The sequence below is a fragment of the Kryptolebias marmoratus genome, linkage group LG2 (genome assembly GCF_001649575.2).
Source record: "Kryptolebias marmoratus isolate JLee-2015 linkage group LG2, ASM164957v2, whole genome shotgun sequence".
In the NCBI taxonomy this organism is placed as follows: Eukaryota; Metazoa; Chordata; class Actinopteri; order Cyprinodontiformes; family Rivulidae; genus Kryptolebias; species Kryptolebias marmoratus.
This window is the reverse complement of record NC_051431.1, coordinates 5,705,273-5,724,197: the sequence shown is the minus strand read 5'-3', so window position 1 is coordinate 5,724,197 and position 18,925 is coordinate 5,705,273. Positions and strand designations below refer to the sequence as shown.

The window sequence follows — 18,925 nt, the reverse complement described above, 5'->3', positions numbered from 1 at the left end:
CAGCACAAACGTTCTGACAGTGTTCATGTTTTCCCAGCTTTTATTTACTGAACCAGTGTGAAAGGCTTCCCCCCATAGACTAAATATTCAAAAGTAAACAGTAAAATCAGGCACTTTCTAACAGTAAGTAGAATTTCTTTGCTATGCATTTTTTTCTACCCAGTGCTTTTGGGGGAAAATGTTTTGACATTAAATATTGAATACAGTAAGCGTGTAAACTTCACATTCTAAAAAATCCTTCATTATAAAGGATCCTGTCATACATTGTACCATCAGCATGACAGGGATGGGAGTGATGGTGCACCAAGAGTCAAAAAATTCCTATTGCTCAATATCATTTGGGATTGGATCGGATATATAGTTCTTTTTACCAGGCAGCTTTGTCTTTCTAAACCTCCTGACACTATCAGCATGTATATTTCATTACACAGCCTTAGTCTGCATCATAAAGCAGGCATCAAGATTTGCTTTTGACAAACAATAACAATCTGAACATATTATTTTGCTTGTTGTGATTTCAGCAGATAATTCATGTGAATATTTGTTTGTAGAATGTAACTGTCATTTATGCAAATCTGTCATTTTTCAGCTGAAATTGATGAAATGAACATATGCTACGTTCTGAGGGATGGTGAAAGTGCCACAAATGATGTCTTTCAATTCTCCATTGAGGACAGTGGTAAGTTCTTTTATTTCAGTATGTACTCTTGAACGTATCATGTCAGTGGTAGGGGTTTGAAAAGGAGTCCTAGTCATACAGACCTATTAGCATTGGGAATATTGGATTTTTCAAACATGAGAAAGGCTTGGACACACCACAGTGGCCCAATTAGGCTAAAAGTGTGTGCAAAGTGAGGGAAATAAATTATAGAACTGTAATTTTACTGTATATTAGGTTAGAAAAAAGTATCTAGTAAATGAGAGACAAAAATATATTATTTATACAGTAGATGTGTTTTGTATCTGCAGGGGTCTGTTGATTTTTATTAAACTAATAGCTTGAACAAAAGATTTGAACATCAGGGTTTCTTGCTTATTAAATTTTTATCGAAACATTCATGTTAGTCTTATTGCAAACTACATAAGCAGGCCTGCCTTATGTCTCCCACCCATAATTACCCATTATTTTTTTTAGCAAGCAATGATTCATTTAGCAAATGACTAATTAGTAAAGCAATTAGCGTAGACCTTCCCTCTAACGAAGACTTGTAATCAGGCACAGGCTCAATGAAAGTTTGAGGCAATCATGTCTGTGTTGCCGATTAGCAGAGGCAGCGTGCCTTACAGTGTGTCCTTTTTACTACCCTTCAGCTGTGATGAGTGAGCACAAAGACCCACTCTAATGGGGGCCCTCTTTTCCCACAAGTACCTCAGTAGCCCCTGTACTCATTTTCTCATTTTCCATTTCTCGGCACAAATCTGTTGCTCCAGTTGAAATCAGCTACAACAGGTGGATGGGGTGCTGATGAGTGATGATTGAAAAGCATAAGCTGGTTGTAGGTTACAGTTCTTGATCTGAGCTGCTGCTTGTTTTGAGCACGTTTGAAACTCTTTTGTTGCTGAGGCTCCATTAGTCCCTCTGTTATTACCCCACTTTGGTTATTTGTCAGGGATCTCTGGTGGTTTTTCACCTTCTCTGTCATTCTCTTGATGACATACTTGCACCCCATACTAGTACTTTGTCCTCCAGAACTGGCAATTAGATTCACTTTCTCAGTTCTCCCTACAATCTTTTACATTACTTTTAGACCTGATAAGTGGATTCAAAATAGTATGTTTTTCCTTTGTTCTTATTCAGTTATGTGCTCACCGTCAGACACAACACATACCTCTGAAATGTCAATTTCTGACGTTTGATTTGTGCTTTATTGATGTACCTAAATGCCTTTGCAAATTTATAAATAGCTGGCCAACCTAGACATGAGGACTCACTGCTCTGCAGTTTGTGAGGCACTTAGTGAACATTTTTTTTCTCAATGAGATTTAAGCTGTGTTAGTGGCAGCCCTGAATCCCTGGAGCCTGCAGCTCTTTCAACGGTTGTCTTGTGGAGGAACTGAATGGTGTACATTGGCACACAGCTGCTCTGTGTCATGTTAAACAACGGAAAACATTCTTCTCACTTCAAGTTCACTGGGTCACTGCAACTTTATAATACCTTTTGGGGAAAAAGTTGCTTTTCCTGTTGCAGTACCTTAGTAGTATTCCAAAAGTGAACGTGAATGGATCAGTTGTAAGTGCAGCACAGGTTTGCTGATGAGTGCCTATATGCCAGAATTTGTGTTAGCTCTTTTATTTGTCTTTTAGTATCATCGTCAGTGGTATTAAGTACATATATTGTATCTAACATGCAAAGACCAAACAAAAACAGAAAAGCAGCAAAATGTTTGTGTGCCGTTTCTGTTTCTGTTTGAAGATGTGTTTTTATATCAAATTAAGAACTTCAAAAATGAAGTGACTAACAACCCAGTTTTGCATCAGAGCAATGCACTGTGTTACTGTCGGCATGCTTTTTGTTTGTTTGTTTTTGCAAAAAAGGTTAAATGAATGGAAAGTGACAAATCATTTATTAAGCCCTTCCCATGTACTTAAGTTAATTTGACTCCTGACCGCTAGATTACTTTAACTGATAAAAGTGCTACCCTTGGGATTTTAATTGAACTGTCAGTGGCTGAGGTTCTCTTCCGCAGCAATGCATCTGCTGTTTTACACTCTATTTTACGTGCAATTGGTGTGTAAGGAGCTCAGATTTAAAGACCAGTTAGACCTGACCTGTTCTCATTCGCTAGATGTCAAGTTTGTATTTGAGGTTTGGCATTTGGTGTTGCTGTGCTGCTCATTGTAAGGTACATTTTGCTTTACGTCTAAACATGTCTAAGTAAGAACAAAAGTTTAATCTTTTACCACAAAAAGCTACAAGATGATGATGCAGCATTCCTAAACATGTTTTAAATAAAGTGTGTCTAAACCCTGAAACTTTTAAGATGGTATTTCATTGAGCTGCAAGTAGTTGGCAAACTTCATTCAGGAGGGAGTTTCCCGAATGTCTGGCAATATTTGCAGGGTCCTCAACTTCCTCACGTGAGTTGAAGAGCCACACAACCCTGTTGCTTGAATTTTGAACATTTTCAAAAAAATTGTGAAACAACTTTTTTATCAAAATAGTCAGTCTCCAACACATCTGAATTTTGCCACGGGCATCTCCAACCTGTCTCAAGAGCACTAAAGCTGTATTTTGACTCCGATGGGCAACAAAAAATGTGCATGGTCAAGGATACAATTTTGCAAGCTGTATACATAAAAATAGGCTGTGATTTTCAAAAACTGTCCGCTCAAAATGTGGCTTCTTGGCTTGATGGTTACTTGGTCGCAAACACTCAAAGTTCAGTGAGACTGTGGAAAATTCACATATTTTATTGCAATTTTCCCACAATTTGCAGCTGTCAACTAGTCTCCCCACAATCACTGCTCAGTGAGATACCCCTTTAACCCTGTAGGAGTTATAAAATATTGAAATATTATTGAATATAAATAAATATCATAATGTATTTTATTTCTTTTGGTCCACTAGTTTATCATGTGAATATTGTTTTTCCTAACTTTGGTTTCTTCTTCATTTTGATAGATAAAAATTGTTCTTTAAAGTTGAATTTAAGGTGCTTTTGCCCAAAAGAGGATGGCAAAGTTATTTTTTTTTCTGTAGCTGCTTGTATAGCTCAGTATTTTTTAATCTTGTCAAAAACCTTGAATTGACAATCACAAAAGAGTAAAACCATTGCTCACATTCATTTGTGGGTAGGTGTCAAACTATTCTGGAGAAATTTGACACCTGGAAAACAAAGTTACGGAGGTTTGGGCCAGAAACCTCTTTAATTACTTAGAAAGTGTTTTGTTTGAAACAAAATTGGTGTTTGGATGTGTGTGTGTGTGTGTGTGTGTGTGTGTGTGTGTGTGTGTGTTTGTGTTGGCTAGGGATGGGGGTCTGCTCTTGTCAATTTAAATCAGGTAATTGCTGTGTTTCGGTGGACTCCAGCACTCTCCTTGTCTCCTGGGGATTCAAGTGTATTCAGGTGAGCTTACCTGAGCACACACAAGCCCTGGCATTCCCAGGTAGTTGTTTATTGAGCTGAATCCCCGTCTGCTTCCAGCCAGTCAGTCAGCGTTACAGATGTTCTTAATGACAGACACAACTGCTGTGGTCTTTGTTTTTCATTCCAGGCACTCACATCCACCTTATTCTTTCCTTCACCAGGGTACCAGGAGGCTGGAAAAGATCATTAAGTGCTCAGTTCTTGAAAAAATATGTTATGCGTGAAAGGCAACTAAAAGGTTTCCTTGTGTTTTTCATTTGACCAAAAGTATTTCTTCATTTTAGGAACCATAGAGTGCACAAGTAATTCTGATTTGTCATAAAACTTTTCTGCACAATACAAAATGGAGCTTTTTTCATTTTTGACTGGGGCCGTTTTTTATGAAAGGCTTTGAAACAAAGAGATGTTTTTCTGCAAAGCCCACCTCCACAAGCATGTTTTGTTTGTTTCTTCTGCTTCATGTAACAAGATAAGTTGAAGTCTCAGTCAGTTCCTTGAGTTAATAAATCCTCCAAACCATTTCAGTCTGCAGTAACATCTGATATGTCGACTGTCTACATCCCCCATGTTATCAGTGTGTAATCACTTGTGACACTGAGCACATACTCCATCTCCCTTGTCTCTCATCCTGTTTAATTCTTGGTTTGGAGGGATTATCTTACTCCCCATAGCATGCTAGAGTGCAACAAAAGTAAGGCAGAACATGCACTCACACGTAGTTGTGAGGTTGGTATATACTGTAATATCCCCTTCACAGCTTAGGTGATGACTCTGTAGTTTTGTTTTATCCTGTTAATAATGAAACTGTCTGCCTTATACTTTTCTTAGGAGGTATAACGTTGCTGTGTCCTTGGGACCTATGTGGTATGAATCATGTACAGAAAGTAAGCTCTAAAATCCAGAAAATTACAAAGCTGGTGTAGTTGTTTGATCTAGAAATGATTTTAGGGTGGTGGGGTTTTTTTACAGTCCACCTGTGCTGCAGTCAGTAAATTTTAGGTATAGTAATTTTACTGTTAAAGAAATAGTTTGTGATAAAACATCTGGGATTTGATTACATAGCTTTTCCTGGGGAAACAGCTGCTTTACTTTGGGGATGAAAAACTGAACTGCAGAGAAGAGTTAGACTAATCATTTAAATTTGGTCAGTGATTTGTGTCTTTTCCTGGTTCCCCATGTTTCTAACTTTATATTATAACTTCCTCACCTATCTGCATTGCAGGCTGTATTTACAAAGCCTTTCCCCAATCTTCTTTGTTCAACACAGCATAACAAAACATATTTGCTATTCTTTTTCTTTCTTTAGTGTGAGAGGAACAGAGTGTATTTAGACAAATGCATATTTGGAAAGCAAGTAACTAAAAAAGGAGAAGAAGGTGCAGTCTGCTTTGTGCTGATCTTGTATCAAAGAAGTTCATTGTGATCTAAAAGATCTTATCTAATTTAATTCTTTCCAACAAAAGACTAAAATTGTGATTGGCTCATTCTGCAGTCAAATAACTCAAAACATTGTAATGACAGGTTTTATTGTAAGATGATGAATTCAGCATTGATCTTGTGAGGCTTTTCTTAGGTTTGTCTCAAAAAAGAATAATTGTAACCCAAGTTGATTAGTATTTTCCCTCTGTCTTAATATGCTGCCAAAATAAGTATGTGGAGCCAAGGTTAACAAAGCAAAGGCAAATTCCCAAAAGTATAGAAAGCCCAGGCCCAGGCTTGTCCCGTGGTTGATAAAATGTGTCGTCATGACTGCCTCAGGATATCAGTCTAGCAGAACTGAGATGGCTCTTGAAGTCAAAAGCTTCTTGGCTTAGGTTTTTGGCATCTGATTTATGGATTGTTCCAGTTCTCAGGTCTGGAAAACCTGATGAATGCATTTACAAAATGCATAATGCAGCAGGAGCAGGAAAAAAACATACACAGTACTAGATCAATTTATTTGTATTAAATTATTTGATGAGATGGTTTTGAAAAAATGAGTGTCCGAATACAGTTATTGCTGTGATATCAGGTTTAGTTAGTTTTGCAAATTTTCTCTGGAAAATGTGTTTTGGCCACTGAATCCCAGTGTCGGGCCAGAGTTGCTCCTCTCAGCACTGCTGTGTGTTTAACCTCCGGCAGCTGGGCTCCGGCTGTGGTGTCCCAGCTTTCTCCAGATGAGCTTGGGTTTAGCTATTTGAACCCCTTGCATGGTGCACCCTTTTCATATGCACTTTTTATGCACATTCACAATTGCACACTCAAATGATCCAGTTTCCTTCCATTGTGGGACCAGCTGCATGATTCTATAATCAGAGAGCTGAAAATTTTCATCAAGATGCTGGGCACCAATTGCAGTTAATGAAAACTGGTTTGACTTTAAATTCAAGTTGTCTGTTTTGATTACAATGACATGAAGTAGACCACAAACAGGTATTTTTACACCAGCAGCATTTCAGCATACACAGTAATTTTAATGGTGTGGTGAATTCAAAGCAGTAGACAAACTGATGCAAACTCTCCAGAGAAGGTTTTCATTTTTCAGACACAGTTGGAGCATGTTTTGTGACTGAAGGCACACTCGTCTTATAAAAGGTGCTAATGAAACCTTTTGGGGATTCTGTTGGTGGATCGAGTTCCCACTCTCCACCACATGTTTTCTATAAGTGTGGTCGGATAGACAGGATACAGGGAATCATCTTGTCGAGAAATGGGAGGGTGGAACCATCTGAGGAGATGAAAGATAGAAGTGCTTTGTTAGTGCTAGTATTTGTGGGGGCCGATGCGTCAAGCTGCTTCCTGTTGCCTGTAATGATGGCATGAATGTGCTGATGTGTAGTTCAGTCTCTAAACACCACCTGTGTTGACAAGTGGTGAGTGCTGAAATAGGGTAGCTTTAGTCATCGCTTCATCTACATCTGAATAGGGCTTGATTTTATTTTTTGCCATTGACATGATTAGCTGTAAACAAAAAGTGTGGTGCATACTCGTATGGGCAGTATGTATCCAGTTTCACTGTTATTCTGAAAATGTATAACTGCATCAAATTGCAGTTATTTAAGTCAGTAAACTTCATGGTTTTGGTTTACTTTTATCTGTGTAGCTATATATTTATTTCTGAAATTCAAGTTTTAATTTAAGGCCTTGCATTGCTTGAAGGAATGCACATTGCATCCCACCTTATACAACAAGGTTTTAAATTAAGACCATCTTATGTTGAGAAAGGACTAGGTTAGAGCTGTTTTATTCAAACATTGTAAATAGCGTTCTTAATAATCTTATGTAATATCCTCACAGAGCTCACAAGATGTGAAAACAGTCAGATTCTGTGTTGACTCTCAGGTACTACCACACTAAATTTATCTGAATAGCTGTAAAATTTGACTCAGTTATAACCATTTTATGTTAGCTAAGGTCGATTAGCTGTGGCGGCCATCTTGAATCGGGGTTACTTAAAAAGTTAATGAGTTGTAGATGTACAGCCAACGATTACTTTCTGAAGGTTTCATTAAAATCTGTCCTGTGGTTTATGAGATATTCTGCTAACAGACAGACAGAGTTGATGCCAACAGTTAATTCTAAAGTTTTAAGCAAAGATATTGTGCAATGTGTAATGCTCAAAATATGTGTTGGGGATAATGCTCTGCCCACCAAATTTCAGCTCAGTATCTGTAAAACTGGCTTAGATATATTCATTTTTGTATTTCTTAAAATCAGTTGGCTGTGGTGACCTTCTTGACTTGGGTTGACTCCAGAAGCTAATGAGTTGTAGGTGTCCATCCAGTGGTTACTTTTTGAGAGTCTGGTTAAACTTTGTCTAGTGGTTTAGGATAAATTTGTTTATTGACAGAGTTGACTTTAATAGTTATTGTCAAAGTTTTAAAAACAGATCTTGCATGATCAGTTAGCTCTAAGAATAAGTGGACAGAATGATCCTCAGCTACTACCACCCCAGATTTGAGTTCAATATCTGTAAAATTAAGTTATAGCCATATTATTTTTTGCTAAAGTTGCTTTGCTGTGCCATCCACCTTGAATGGTGTTGACTCCAATATTAATCAGTTGTGGAGGTACATTCAATGATTGCTTTCAAAGAGTTTCAATAAAATTTGTTCAGTGGTTCATGATATTTTGCTAACACTTGAAACCAACGAACACACAGGCAACACCTTTTATCTTTGGTGTCAGGTGATAATAAATGACTTTAAAAGGTGAAATTCAACAGTCATTGTTTATGTGGGGACAAAATAAAACTATATATATATATATATATATATAGTGGGGATATATATATATATATATATATATATATATATATTTATGTGGGGAAAAAATAAAACTATATATATATATATATATATATATATATATATATATATATATATATATATAGTTTTATTTTGTCCCCACATAAACAATGACTGTATACACTTTTACTAAAACTGTCTTCATATATTATTATCACAGTTTTAAACTGAGCAAAATTTGTAGATTCAAATTGTTTTATTGCAGCATTTATTGTACTATTCTAAAAAAGCTATGTGCAGTAAGTATGATTTCTTAAATCATTGAGTTTATTTATTTATTTATTTGTGTTCATTTATTTTTATTCCTGCTTCATAAATGTAAGAAAATCCTAAAAAAACACACCCACACACACATTAACACACTAAATACAATTTTTTTTATCGTATAGACTACAAGGAAATGTCCAGAGTTTAAATGTGCCCTTCCCCCCATGAAGAATACAGAGGAATGTCCTGCTGACTGAAATTAACTAGACCATGCTTGAGCTTATCTTAGTTTTCCAGCACATCGACTTGGACTGAAAAGTTAAAAATTAGCAAGAAAATACGATGATTGGTGGGGGCGGTGCAGGTTTAGACAACCAGGCAATCTCATATAGTGGTCTGATCACTCCTTAAATCTCTCAGTAATTAGTTATTCCATTATATAGCTACCATTGAATTGTTTGGTGTTGCTTTCAAGGTTAAAACTGGTCATGAAAGAACAGAATTTCAAGTAAATGTTTTGCTTTTTAGTCATTTTGAAGCTTTCAAGTTGCTGAATGCCTCAATTTAGATTTACATTTTTGTAAAAAAAAGTTTGCATCATGCAAATTTTATGCCATTTTTGTTCCCTTGTGCATTTTAGGTAATATTTTCAGTGTCAGAGAGACAATACAACACATCATATCGCTGTTTTCTTTTTTTTTTTCAGCCTCTAACAAGGGGGTTATGTTTTCTGTACTCTTGGTGGATTTTTTAATTTTTTATTTGTTTGCAAGATTACTTACAAACTAACGAACAGATTTTGATGAATTTTTCAGAAAATTATGGGATTGTCGTAAAAAACAAGTAATTACATTTTGGTGGTGATCCAGAACACAATCCAGATCAGAGTATTTTTTAATAACACTTTGGCCTTGGCAGTGGTTTGCGGTCTCCTAGTGCTTCCAGTTGTGTTTTTTTTTTTTTTTGGCATGTGAGCCTATTTGCTTGCCAAGAGGTCTTCATCCCAGAACATGTTCTTCTCTGCCATGGGTACTGAGAAAAAAAAGTCTCATATCATGGGAGTGTGGTATAATGCTTTTATTCAGTGTGCAGCATAAGGGTTCTAAATTTTGACACACAAAAAATCCAAATCTAAAAGCTACTTTTTTTTCAACCTTTTTAGATGGAAAAAGAAATTTTAGCATGATAAGTCAAAATTTCTAAGCATCCTTAGAAGTTCTCTTTTAACTTGACAGTACACATTTAGAGCGAAGTGTTTGTTCTGCTGCAGACTAACCATCAGTCCAAGATTACGTACTTGAGACAATAATAAACATTAAATCCTTAGCAATTTCCTTTCCTCTGTTTGTGAATGCAGAGCAGCATTCTTATCTTTAACATGCAGGTTTGCTGGATTTCTTCTTTTCGCCAGTTGTAAACAAAGAACAAGGAGTCATGTAACAGTTCTCTAAAAATTACCATTTCATCTTTGCAACAAGCATTTTTCTTTCAGCTCAAAAGCCTTTCTGCATGTGGGGATTTCCAAGTAACAAGTGTGAAACGCAGCTGAAACATGTTTTCAAATGACACAGTGAAGGTTGGCCCCTGGTAAAGTCTCAACAAACTCCCAGCTTTATTAGTATGGAGCTCATGAGTCTGTGGGACTCGGATGGGGTTTTTATATTCTATGGCTTCACACTGTTGCTTTCAGCAAACAGTCCACCATTATCCGGTCTGACAAGAGAGCAAACACCATGCATTCAGGGGTCAAAAAAAAAGCACATCCCCTCCATTTGTCAAGCCCTGTCTTCCTGTATTCTTATGGTGCTTTGTTTTCTCTTGTATTTTCACACTGACTTATGTATTGTCTCATCATTTCATGGCCTCTGATCATTTCTGTTTGAATCACCATCACATAATGAACATCGACAATTCCAACACTGAAGACAGAATTTTATTGCAACGGTGGAATGATAACATATTTGAGTGTATGTGTTTGTTTGTTGGGCTGTACCATTCTTAAAATATTTCATGAACCACTGGATGGATTTCATTGAAACTTTCAGGAAAGAAACATAGCATGTACACTTGACGCACTAACATTTATTTGGAGTCAGTCCAAATCAATATAGCTGCTACATCTAATTAACCTTAGCCAACACAAAAATGGTTATAACCCAGTCAATTTTACAGATATTGAGGTAAAATAGGATGTAGTAGTAGTAGCTGAGAGTCATCCACAACACTTACACTGAGCATGACATCTCACAATATCACATGAGAGTGCACATAATGTTATTTTAAAGGTTTAACCAACACAACAACTTCATTTCTCAACCTAATATGTAGATTTGAAAAGTTGGTTTTCTAAGATAAAAATGTGGGAACTGAGATAAAGTTGTTATAAACTAATTAATCTGACTTTTTGTATACTGCTCAAAGAGTTGTAGAAATTCATATTTTCACCACGATGTGTTTTTTGAGTGGCTCACAAAAGATTCTCCAAAAAGATATCAGCGACCTATGCATTAGAGAGTTCATACAATAGATAATTGACTGGTAATGAGCGAGAAACTCAAGATTTTAAATCCACAGTGACCTTTTCTGTGAGTGCTGAAAAAGCCCTGTGGCTGCTAATTCAGCCTTTTGTTGTTTCTCTCCTTGCTATTGAGAGCTCGGGCTTTGGCTCTCTAAACCATGCGGTTCACTGTTAATTAAGACACTCGAGGCTGCGTCCTTTTTGACTGACAGGAATGTTATTCAAGGGCAATCAAGGAATACTTTCTCTGAGCTTTTTCTATGGTATTGAATAAATCAAACCTATCTACGACTGCTTTTTATACCCATTTAGAAATTCTCACACAGAAACAGGGAAGTTTGGTTTTGCATCTTTTCAGTTTTGGAGTGCAGTGGTCATCCATCATGTGTCTGTAATAATAAGATGATTATTCATTCTTGATCACCTATATAAATTATGGCCGTGTCAACCAGTTTGATTTCCTGCCCTGCAGAGGTAGCAGTAACCAGGGAGAGGTCCTGACCCTGCGTTCTTGGCAGGACACCCCGTGTCCTTGGTGGGAAAACAGCAAACCAAGCAGAACACCAAGCAGATTCACTGAATTGTGTGTCAGGATTTTGTAAACTAGAGCTACTGGCTAACCCTTTGTTTAAAGAAAAAAAAACCTTAGTTAAACACATGTCCAGTCAAGCCTTGTATGGCTGTGTTTAAAGACCCAGACTGTGCTAGACCTTTAGCTGTTTATAGATTTGTGTGGTTGTCTGTAGTACATTAGTTAACACCACACTTTTATTTATATTTTTAACAAACAAAAATTCATCACTTTTTTATAACTCTCAAAAATTGCTTACTTGTGCTTCTCTGTTGTGAAGATTAGAAATCATCAGTAATGAAGATATGACACAGACTCACAGGACAGGAGTGACCTTTTTATAATCACACTGGACAGTATTTCGTCTGCTGCATTTTTGTCTTAGGGCCACAAATAAAGGACCACCCTCTGAAATAACAGCTCTGTAATTTTCTTCCATTTCACACATGCTTTTTTTTAAACAAAGAGGAACGTCATAGTCTGGTTTCCACAACAACCTTTCACTGCAGTTTAGAATGAAACCTGAAAAGTGTGAATAGGATAATGGGATTCTTCTGCTTTAAAATAATATTTTTCTGTCTGTCTTACAGCAGAAAAGAACATTTTAATTGTTGGTTAAGTGTTTATCTTGGCTAGCTTTTTTTTACAGTGGGTAATTTTCTAATATTTTGCCCTCACCCCTTTTAGTGCTCAAGCAACCGTTATTTGGATAATAAATTGTCTCTGGATGAACTTTCTAAATAGGTTGAACAAATAAGAGACTAATAAATTATGTAATCTCACATACTTGTATCACCTTTTAATTACAAACAAAATAAGATATTTCCCCCATAAAATCAATAAACACCATGGTTTAATGAATTTCTAACTACTTTCTCATTAACTTGAACAAACTTAATAAAATATTATCCTTTTGAATAAAATTGCAATTGCATTCCAGATTTTAAAAGAGCATAAAAAGTTTAATCACCTCTGTACGGAGTTCATATGTTAATCTCAAAGGACTTTCCCCGCTGAGAGCAAAGCATTGCTTGTCTTAAGCTTTTTGAGGCTCTCTGACCCAGCACTTTTGTTCAGAAGCACCTCTGGCCTTTCTTTTAGGCTCCACAAATGTCGCCTCAGAGTGTCCACTGTGTGGGTGTACACAGACGGAAGGATGAAACCTGAACAGGGGTCAGATTTCCAGCAGAACAGTTCCCTGAGAGGGTAGAAAAGGGTTTTTAGCATGTGAAATAATAACTGTTCTAAGTCTTTCAAGCCCTGACCAACTCTCCACTTGTTACTGCAGATACAAGGCTTAGGGTGATTAGACCATATCAAGCTCTCTCTCTCGCTCTCTCTTTTTCTTGCTCCCAGCACTGCCATGTGCTTTTTACCCTTCAACAGGATTATTATATCCCTTTTCCCTTAATTGGAGAGGTGAAAAGTATGCTGGTATGGTCTGGTACACTATGAAGCTTAAAGACAGGTCATTTAGCAGAAATACTGGACATGTAAAGTGTTTGGAATGCTTGTTGTTTCTGTAAAACAAACTGTTTTTAGTTTATATGAGTTTATATATTATATTAAAAGCTTATTATACTTTAAGACTGCCATTTTCCATGTCAGAGTTTCACAGGTTATAGCCATTTTGGTCCAAATTTTTAACTGATGTTATGTGCAATCTCAGGCAGCATTGTAAGACATATTAGTGCTTGAGTATGAGTTGGGGATGACTCTCAGCTACTACCACATCCTATTTTAGCTCAATATCTGTAAAATCAATTGAGTTTTAGCCAGTTTTATTTTTGCTGACGAAGATTCACTGGGGGAGCCATCTTGAATGGGGTTGATTTCAAAAGTTAATCAGTTGTAGACATCCAGTGACAACTTCCTGGGAGTTTCAAGAAAATTTGTTCTCTGGTTCAAGAGATATTTTACTAATGCTACAGACAAACACACACACACATGCAAAAACACAAAGGCAAAAACCTAAAGGCATGAGGATGAATGCTGCAAAACACACCACATTCTGTTAGTTCAGTTGTTAATCTGGATAAATATTCCTTTATATTTAAGGATGACAAACAGCAGCCAGTTTTTATTTTTAGATGTACTCTTTCACTTGATCAGTATTCACAGGTTAGTCCTCGTTTATCCTTGCTGAGCTGTGTGTTGCTGTCTCTGTGGGCAAAAGGCCGCCTGTCTGTCTGCCAGGCTGAGCTAACAGATGAGGGTCCATGGGGCACTACAGTTCTGCAATGCTTAACGGTACCCAAATAAGGCCGGACTGCAACATGTATGCAGGGAGGTGACAGGGGGGCACTAAGTTGGCACAGTACAGCTTCCCACATTCTTTTGCCTCTCTCAAAAGCCTTCTGTCCTGCATCACACAGCTACCGTGTGAATAGAGAGAACTTGTGCAGCTTCATAAACTGCACAAAAGGCTCTGTGAAATGGTTCGTATAAAGTGGTTAAAAATTACAAAGGTTTTTGACTTTATATGTAAAGGAGTTTGCACTTTAACCAAAAATTCTTGGTGTTAACAAGACAAACAGAATGAAGGCTATATCCTTTTTAATAAATGATGAAGCCAGCTTCTAAGAAATTGATATGTTGTGAAAACTACAGTTAGTTTTTTAGCATCTTTAAGTGAGCTGCACCACAATGAAAAGACAAATTTGAATCTTGTTCACTAAATTTTTTCTCAGGGCTTTGAGGCCTAGGTAAAGATTAACTCTGGTGTTTTTCTTGGGGCCTCTTTGAAGTGGACTTACTCCAACCCCGCCTTATCTTAATTAGAAAGAAATTTGGAGGAGTGCAGAGGTCCTTTGGAAACAAACACTTCCACTCCCCACTTCCCTGAAGGCCATGTTGCTGCAGATTTAGCTGGACTTCAAGGCACCATAAACTCAGCATTTGTTTATGCCATTTTGGGTTTGTTTACAGTCGAACTGTGAAGGTATATAGTTTTTCTGAGGTATGAAAGTGTAGTCAAGGGATGCATTTTCTTTAGAAGTTGATGGCTGTAAAAGCTGAATAATTAATAGAGCCGATTTTTGTGTGTGAATGCCATTTAAGGATAGGTATGAGTTTCTTAGAGTAGTTTTTTCCCCATCTGTTCTGGTTTCTGAGTATATGATTACTTATTCATTTGCTTTGATTTTTCTACGATTATGCTTGGATTTAAGTTGACTTGCTCAAACTATTGCAAAGTTTTAGTGATGTCTGATGGACAGCCAGGACATTTTTTTTCGCCTGCCTCAGTGGAGGACAGGCTTCACAACTCGGAGATCACACATGCAGTGTTTACCGCTGGCTTTAATCCAAACAGTGCAGTGAGGTCCTGTCTTACAAAGGTCACCTGTCTGCAGAAGAATGATGTGGAACACACAGGAAGCAAAAACCCAACTCTGTGGTAGATCTCATGAAGACTTTTTAAGCCTAACCCCATTTAAGAGCTTTTTACCAGTTAATACGATGATGACAGAATAGCAGTCATTTTATTTTTGCAATATTTGTCGCATTAAACATGCTGTGTTCTGCAGACAATAAAAGGTTTCCTTAATAATTTGTTCTGAAAATTTAATGAGCTGCATTATATATTTTTAAATTATTTAGAATGCGTATTACTTTACAAGCCATAACAAATACCCTGTTGTTGCCTGAGCTTGGGAGTATTTTCTAGCTTTATGTCAAATTTACAACTTAAATGTGACATCACATAAGATACCTAATTTCTTCACCGTTTTATGTTTACAACGCATCAGCACCTTCATTCTTCTCTTTAAAACAGTTTTGGAACAACCCTATGTTGTGGTTCATCAAAAATGTAAAAATGAAATGGGTGAGGCCTCATTTTCTTTATATATTACTGGACTGAGACTCTTCACAACTTTAGGTGCTCAAAGTAAAAGTGCATACCATGTTGCAAAAAAGTACAGACTTTTAACAGCATTGAAACTCATTTTTGTGTGGCTATACACTGTTACGCGAAGGAAAAAGTTGTGAAAAAGTTGCAGAGAAGATATTACTGGATGTGCACTCACACACGCACACACACACACTCATAAATACATTCACCCCCACACATAATGAGACACCCATGGTGAAAGTGTAAAGGTTTCACTCTGCTTTAAGAGAGAAGGAAATGAATGCAATGAATTGGTCAGCTGGAGGTGACAAATTCACTGACCATAACAACCAGGGTGGAACGGCACGGAGACTTTTGGTTGTGTCTGACTTAAACAACAGCATCACTCTGAACTCTCTCGACATAATTCTTGCTCCCTCCGGGCAGTTTTGTTTTATTCCATCGCTTTCAGAACGGTTTGGTGTTTAGGCTCAGTCATCTAAATCTTCTTACACATATTCATTATAGCAGTAGCCAGCAGGTCTCACTATACAGTTTGGCCAATTCATTTGAACTTTTTATTAACCAGTGTCATTATTTAGACAGCTAGCTATTGCTGAGGAAATGAAAATGTCAAAGTGTTGTGTAGTTTCTCTATGAGTCATTGTGTATGCCTCTTCACGCTTTCATGGCAGAGTTTGTGTATCTGTTTGCGTTTGATGCCTATTTTTCTGCCTGTGCTTTAAGCCTTTATGGTCAAATGGTAGCAGCCATGCCCTCCGGTGTTCTGGCTTATAGCCTTTGAATTGAACTTCAAAAGGCGAGGATAAAATAACCGAGTTCAGTCAGGAAACAGAAGCCCTTTATCTTAATTAGAAATAAAGCAATTAGATTGCACAAACCCTGTTGCTCTTGCACAAAGGCTTTGCACGCCTCTCACCTCCCACTGAGTGCTGGCTAGGACACAAAATCAAGTTCTTAAGGTATCTAAGAACACTAATACAGGGTATTAAATGTCTGTGCCAGACTAAAAACAAAATGGTGCAATGTATTTTGATTATTAAGTCCTGGTTTGAATATTTGATTTATCTTCTGTGTTTTCTTTTGGAGACTGATAAATTCTATCAAGGTATTTTAAGAATCTTTTACTTTTGTTTGCAGGAGGCAACAAACTAAGGAACCAGCAGTTTAGACTGAACTGGGCTTGGATTTCTTTGGAGAAGGAACACTACGTGGTGGACGAGGAGGTCAAGTTCCTGGAGGTTGTACTGAAACGCCGTGGTTACCTGGGGGAGACGTCATTTGTTAGTAAGCAGCCTTTTTCTCAACCTGCTTTAAAAAAAGTTTAAAGTTGTTAAACCTTAGCAATAAACATTAACGTTACATTTACTCATTATATTTTATTTTACTCAAAATGTTAGTATTTTCAGTTACAAGGCTAAAGATTCCGACACAAAGAAACCAACAAAGTCAGTATTGTTTGGGAAGTCATTATATTGATAGACAAGCAGGTCCTTTGATATATTATGGGACAAAAGTAAGGCTTGCCCCAACATTCAGTAGGGGCATACAGGTTATGACCTTTAACCTCCTTTCTCTTGCTAGTGTTTGGGTTCCAATCACACAATCACAAAGGACAGTCCCACAGTGATTGTGCAGACACATACAACCTTCTGAAGTCAGTGACTATAGAGAGACACATTTCCCATCATTTACAGGCCAAAACTAAATTCATTATAAATCCTAATACTTCTATGTTGCAAGAATGCTCCCTACTGTCACCAAATACCTTTTTTTAAAACTCTGTATTTTATGGCCTGATGGTAAAACTAGTAGTAAAACTATTTTTATTTATTTACTAAAGCATTTAAATGTTTTATTAATGGTTGCATTTATTAGTTTAAAAAGTGTGACATGAAGCTATGCATGCACCGATGTCAGTTCCTGGAGGGATCGAGCCTTGTCTGTTTTTTATTGTCTGAGCGTTCTGGTGTGTGTGTGTTTTTTTTAAAATCCAATCTCTTTTGTTTTGTCAAAGCGTTCAATGTACAAAGAAATCTACCAACAGCAATGTACAATTTCTATTTCTGGAAGTACAAGTTGAAACTTTTTTATCAAACCGTTTCTCATTACTTTAGGTGGCTACATGTTCACATCCTCAGGCAATGACTTTTTGAGCATATGCCACTTGGTTACATTGGTTAGTCTTAATAAATCTTCTGAGAAATGATTACTTTTTATTTCTTGCAAAGAGAAATACAGACAGAACTTACCTAAAGATTGTGCAGAGACTTCCTTTGATTTTATTATTTGTACTTGTCATTTTTAGACTATAACACAAGTATAATAAATTCTCTAGAAGTTTTTAATTAAAAAATAGCCTTAGCAAATATGATTTTGACTCAAAAACATCCACTTTTTATAACTGATTATTGTACTTCAAAACACATTTTCAGTATTCCTCTTAATGGGACCACAACTTGCAATATATTTTTTGTCTTAGTAAGGTTGTATCTATCCGTGAAATTTCAAATAGCAATCATGCTTTTCTCACTCTGTCTGATTTATTGAGGTCTGAAGATGAAAAGCAGAAATCTGATTTGATTAACTGACAAACTTTCCACCAGAGCAAGATGGCAATAGGTGATGAAGAAAAACCTGATACCTTATCAGTCCATTTTCATGGGGGCTGGGGATATCGCTTCTTGTCCAACCATACCAGAGTGAAGCCTTATCAGAGGATTCTCCCTCTCAGTGGAGGGCTTTTACCTCACATGTGAATTTACACAGCGAGGGTGGCACTGGTTCGGAGGTTACAGTGAGCCCATCCTCAGAGGGGCTGCTGTGATCACTGCCGTTCAATTCAAGCACAGAATTCAGGCAAATTATTCTTTCTCCGTTCATAGCTGCTCTTTGAAGACTGCTGGTCTTTCAAGCCCCATTGAGTGCAACTGTTCTTATCTTAGCACAAATTTGCAAGAGCATTTTTCCCTATCTGCACTTGCATATCAAAGTCCAGTTTCATTTTCATCAAAGAGATGAGTCATAATATTAAAAAAAATCCAACTCTGCATACCTCAATCTGAACAGTATTGAAGTGCAAACTCACTCTGTGATATCTCAACCTTTTCATTTGCATTTTTCCAGTTTTGACCACTTTACTGCCTTATCTTGAGTTTTGTTTGATATGGCTGTGTGTCAGGGTTGCTTTGGGGTGTGCAGCCATGTTTATTCGGCTTACTGCCAAAACCCTGATTCATGTTGTGTTGCCAGTTAGCAAAGACAATGGAGAGGCTGTGTGACATTTCACTGGCTTCAGCGCTCCTGCTCAACAGGAATACTGCCAGAGTCACAGCAATGGTGACTGAGCTTCAGCAAACAGCTCACATGCTGAAGGTCAGAAAGTGTATGTCTGACTCAGA

General features: G+C 37.2%; 1 protein-coding gene across 1 annotated transcript in view; it reads left to right on the top strand.

The window, feature by feature from the left end:
- The window catches only part of frem2b (FRAS1 related extracellular matrix 2b), a 61,704-nt gene that overhangs the window by 5,742 nt on the left and 37,037 nt on the right, over positions 1–18,925 (top strand). The window contains exons 2-3 of the mRNA XM_017416302.3: positions 590–679; positions 16,665–16,811. Of these exons, the coding sequence (XP_017271791.1) occupies positions 590–679; positions 16,665–16,811 (237 nt within the window). The remainder of the gene's footprint in view (positions 1–589; positions 680–16,664; positions 16,812–18,925) is intronic.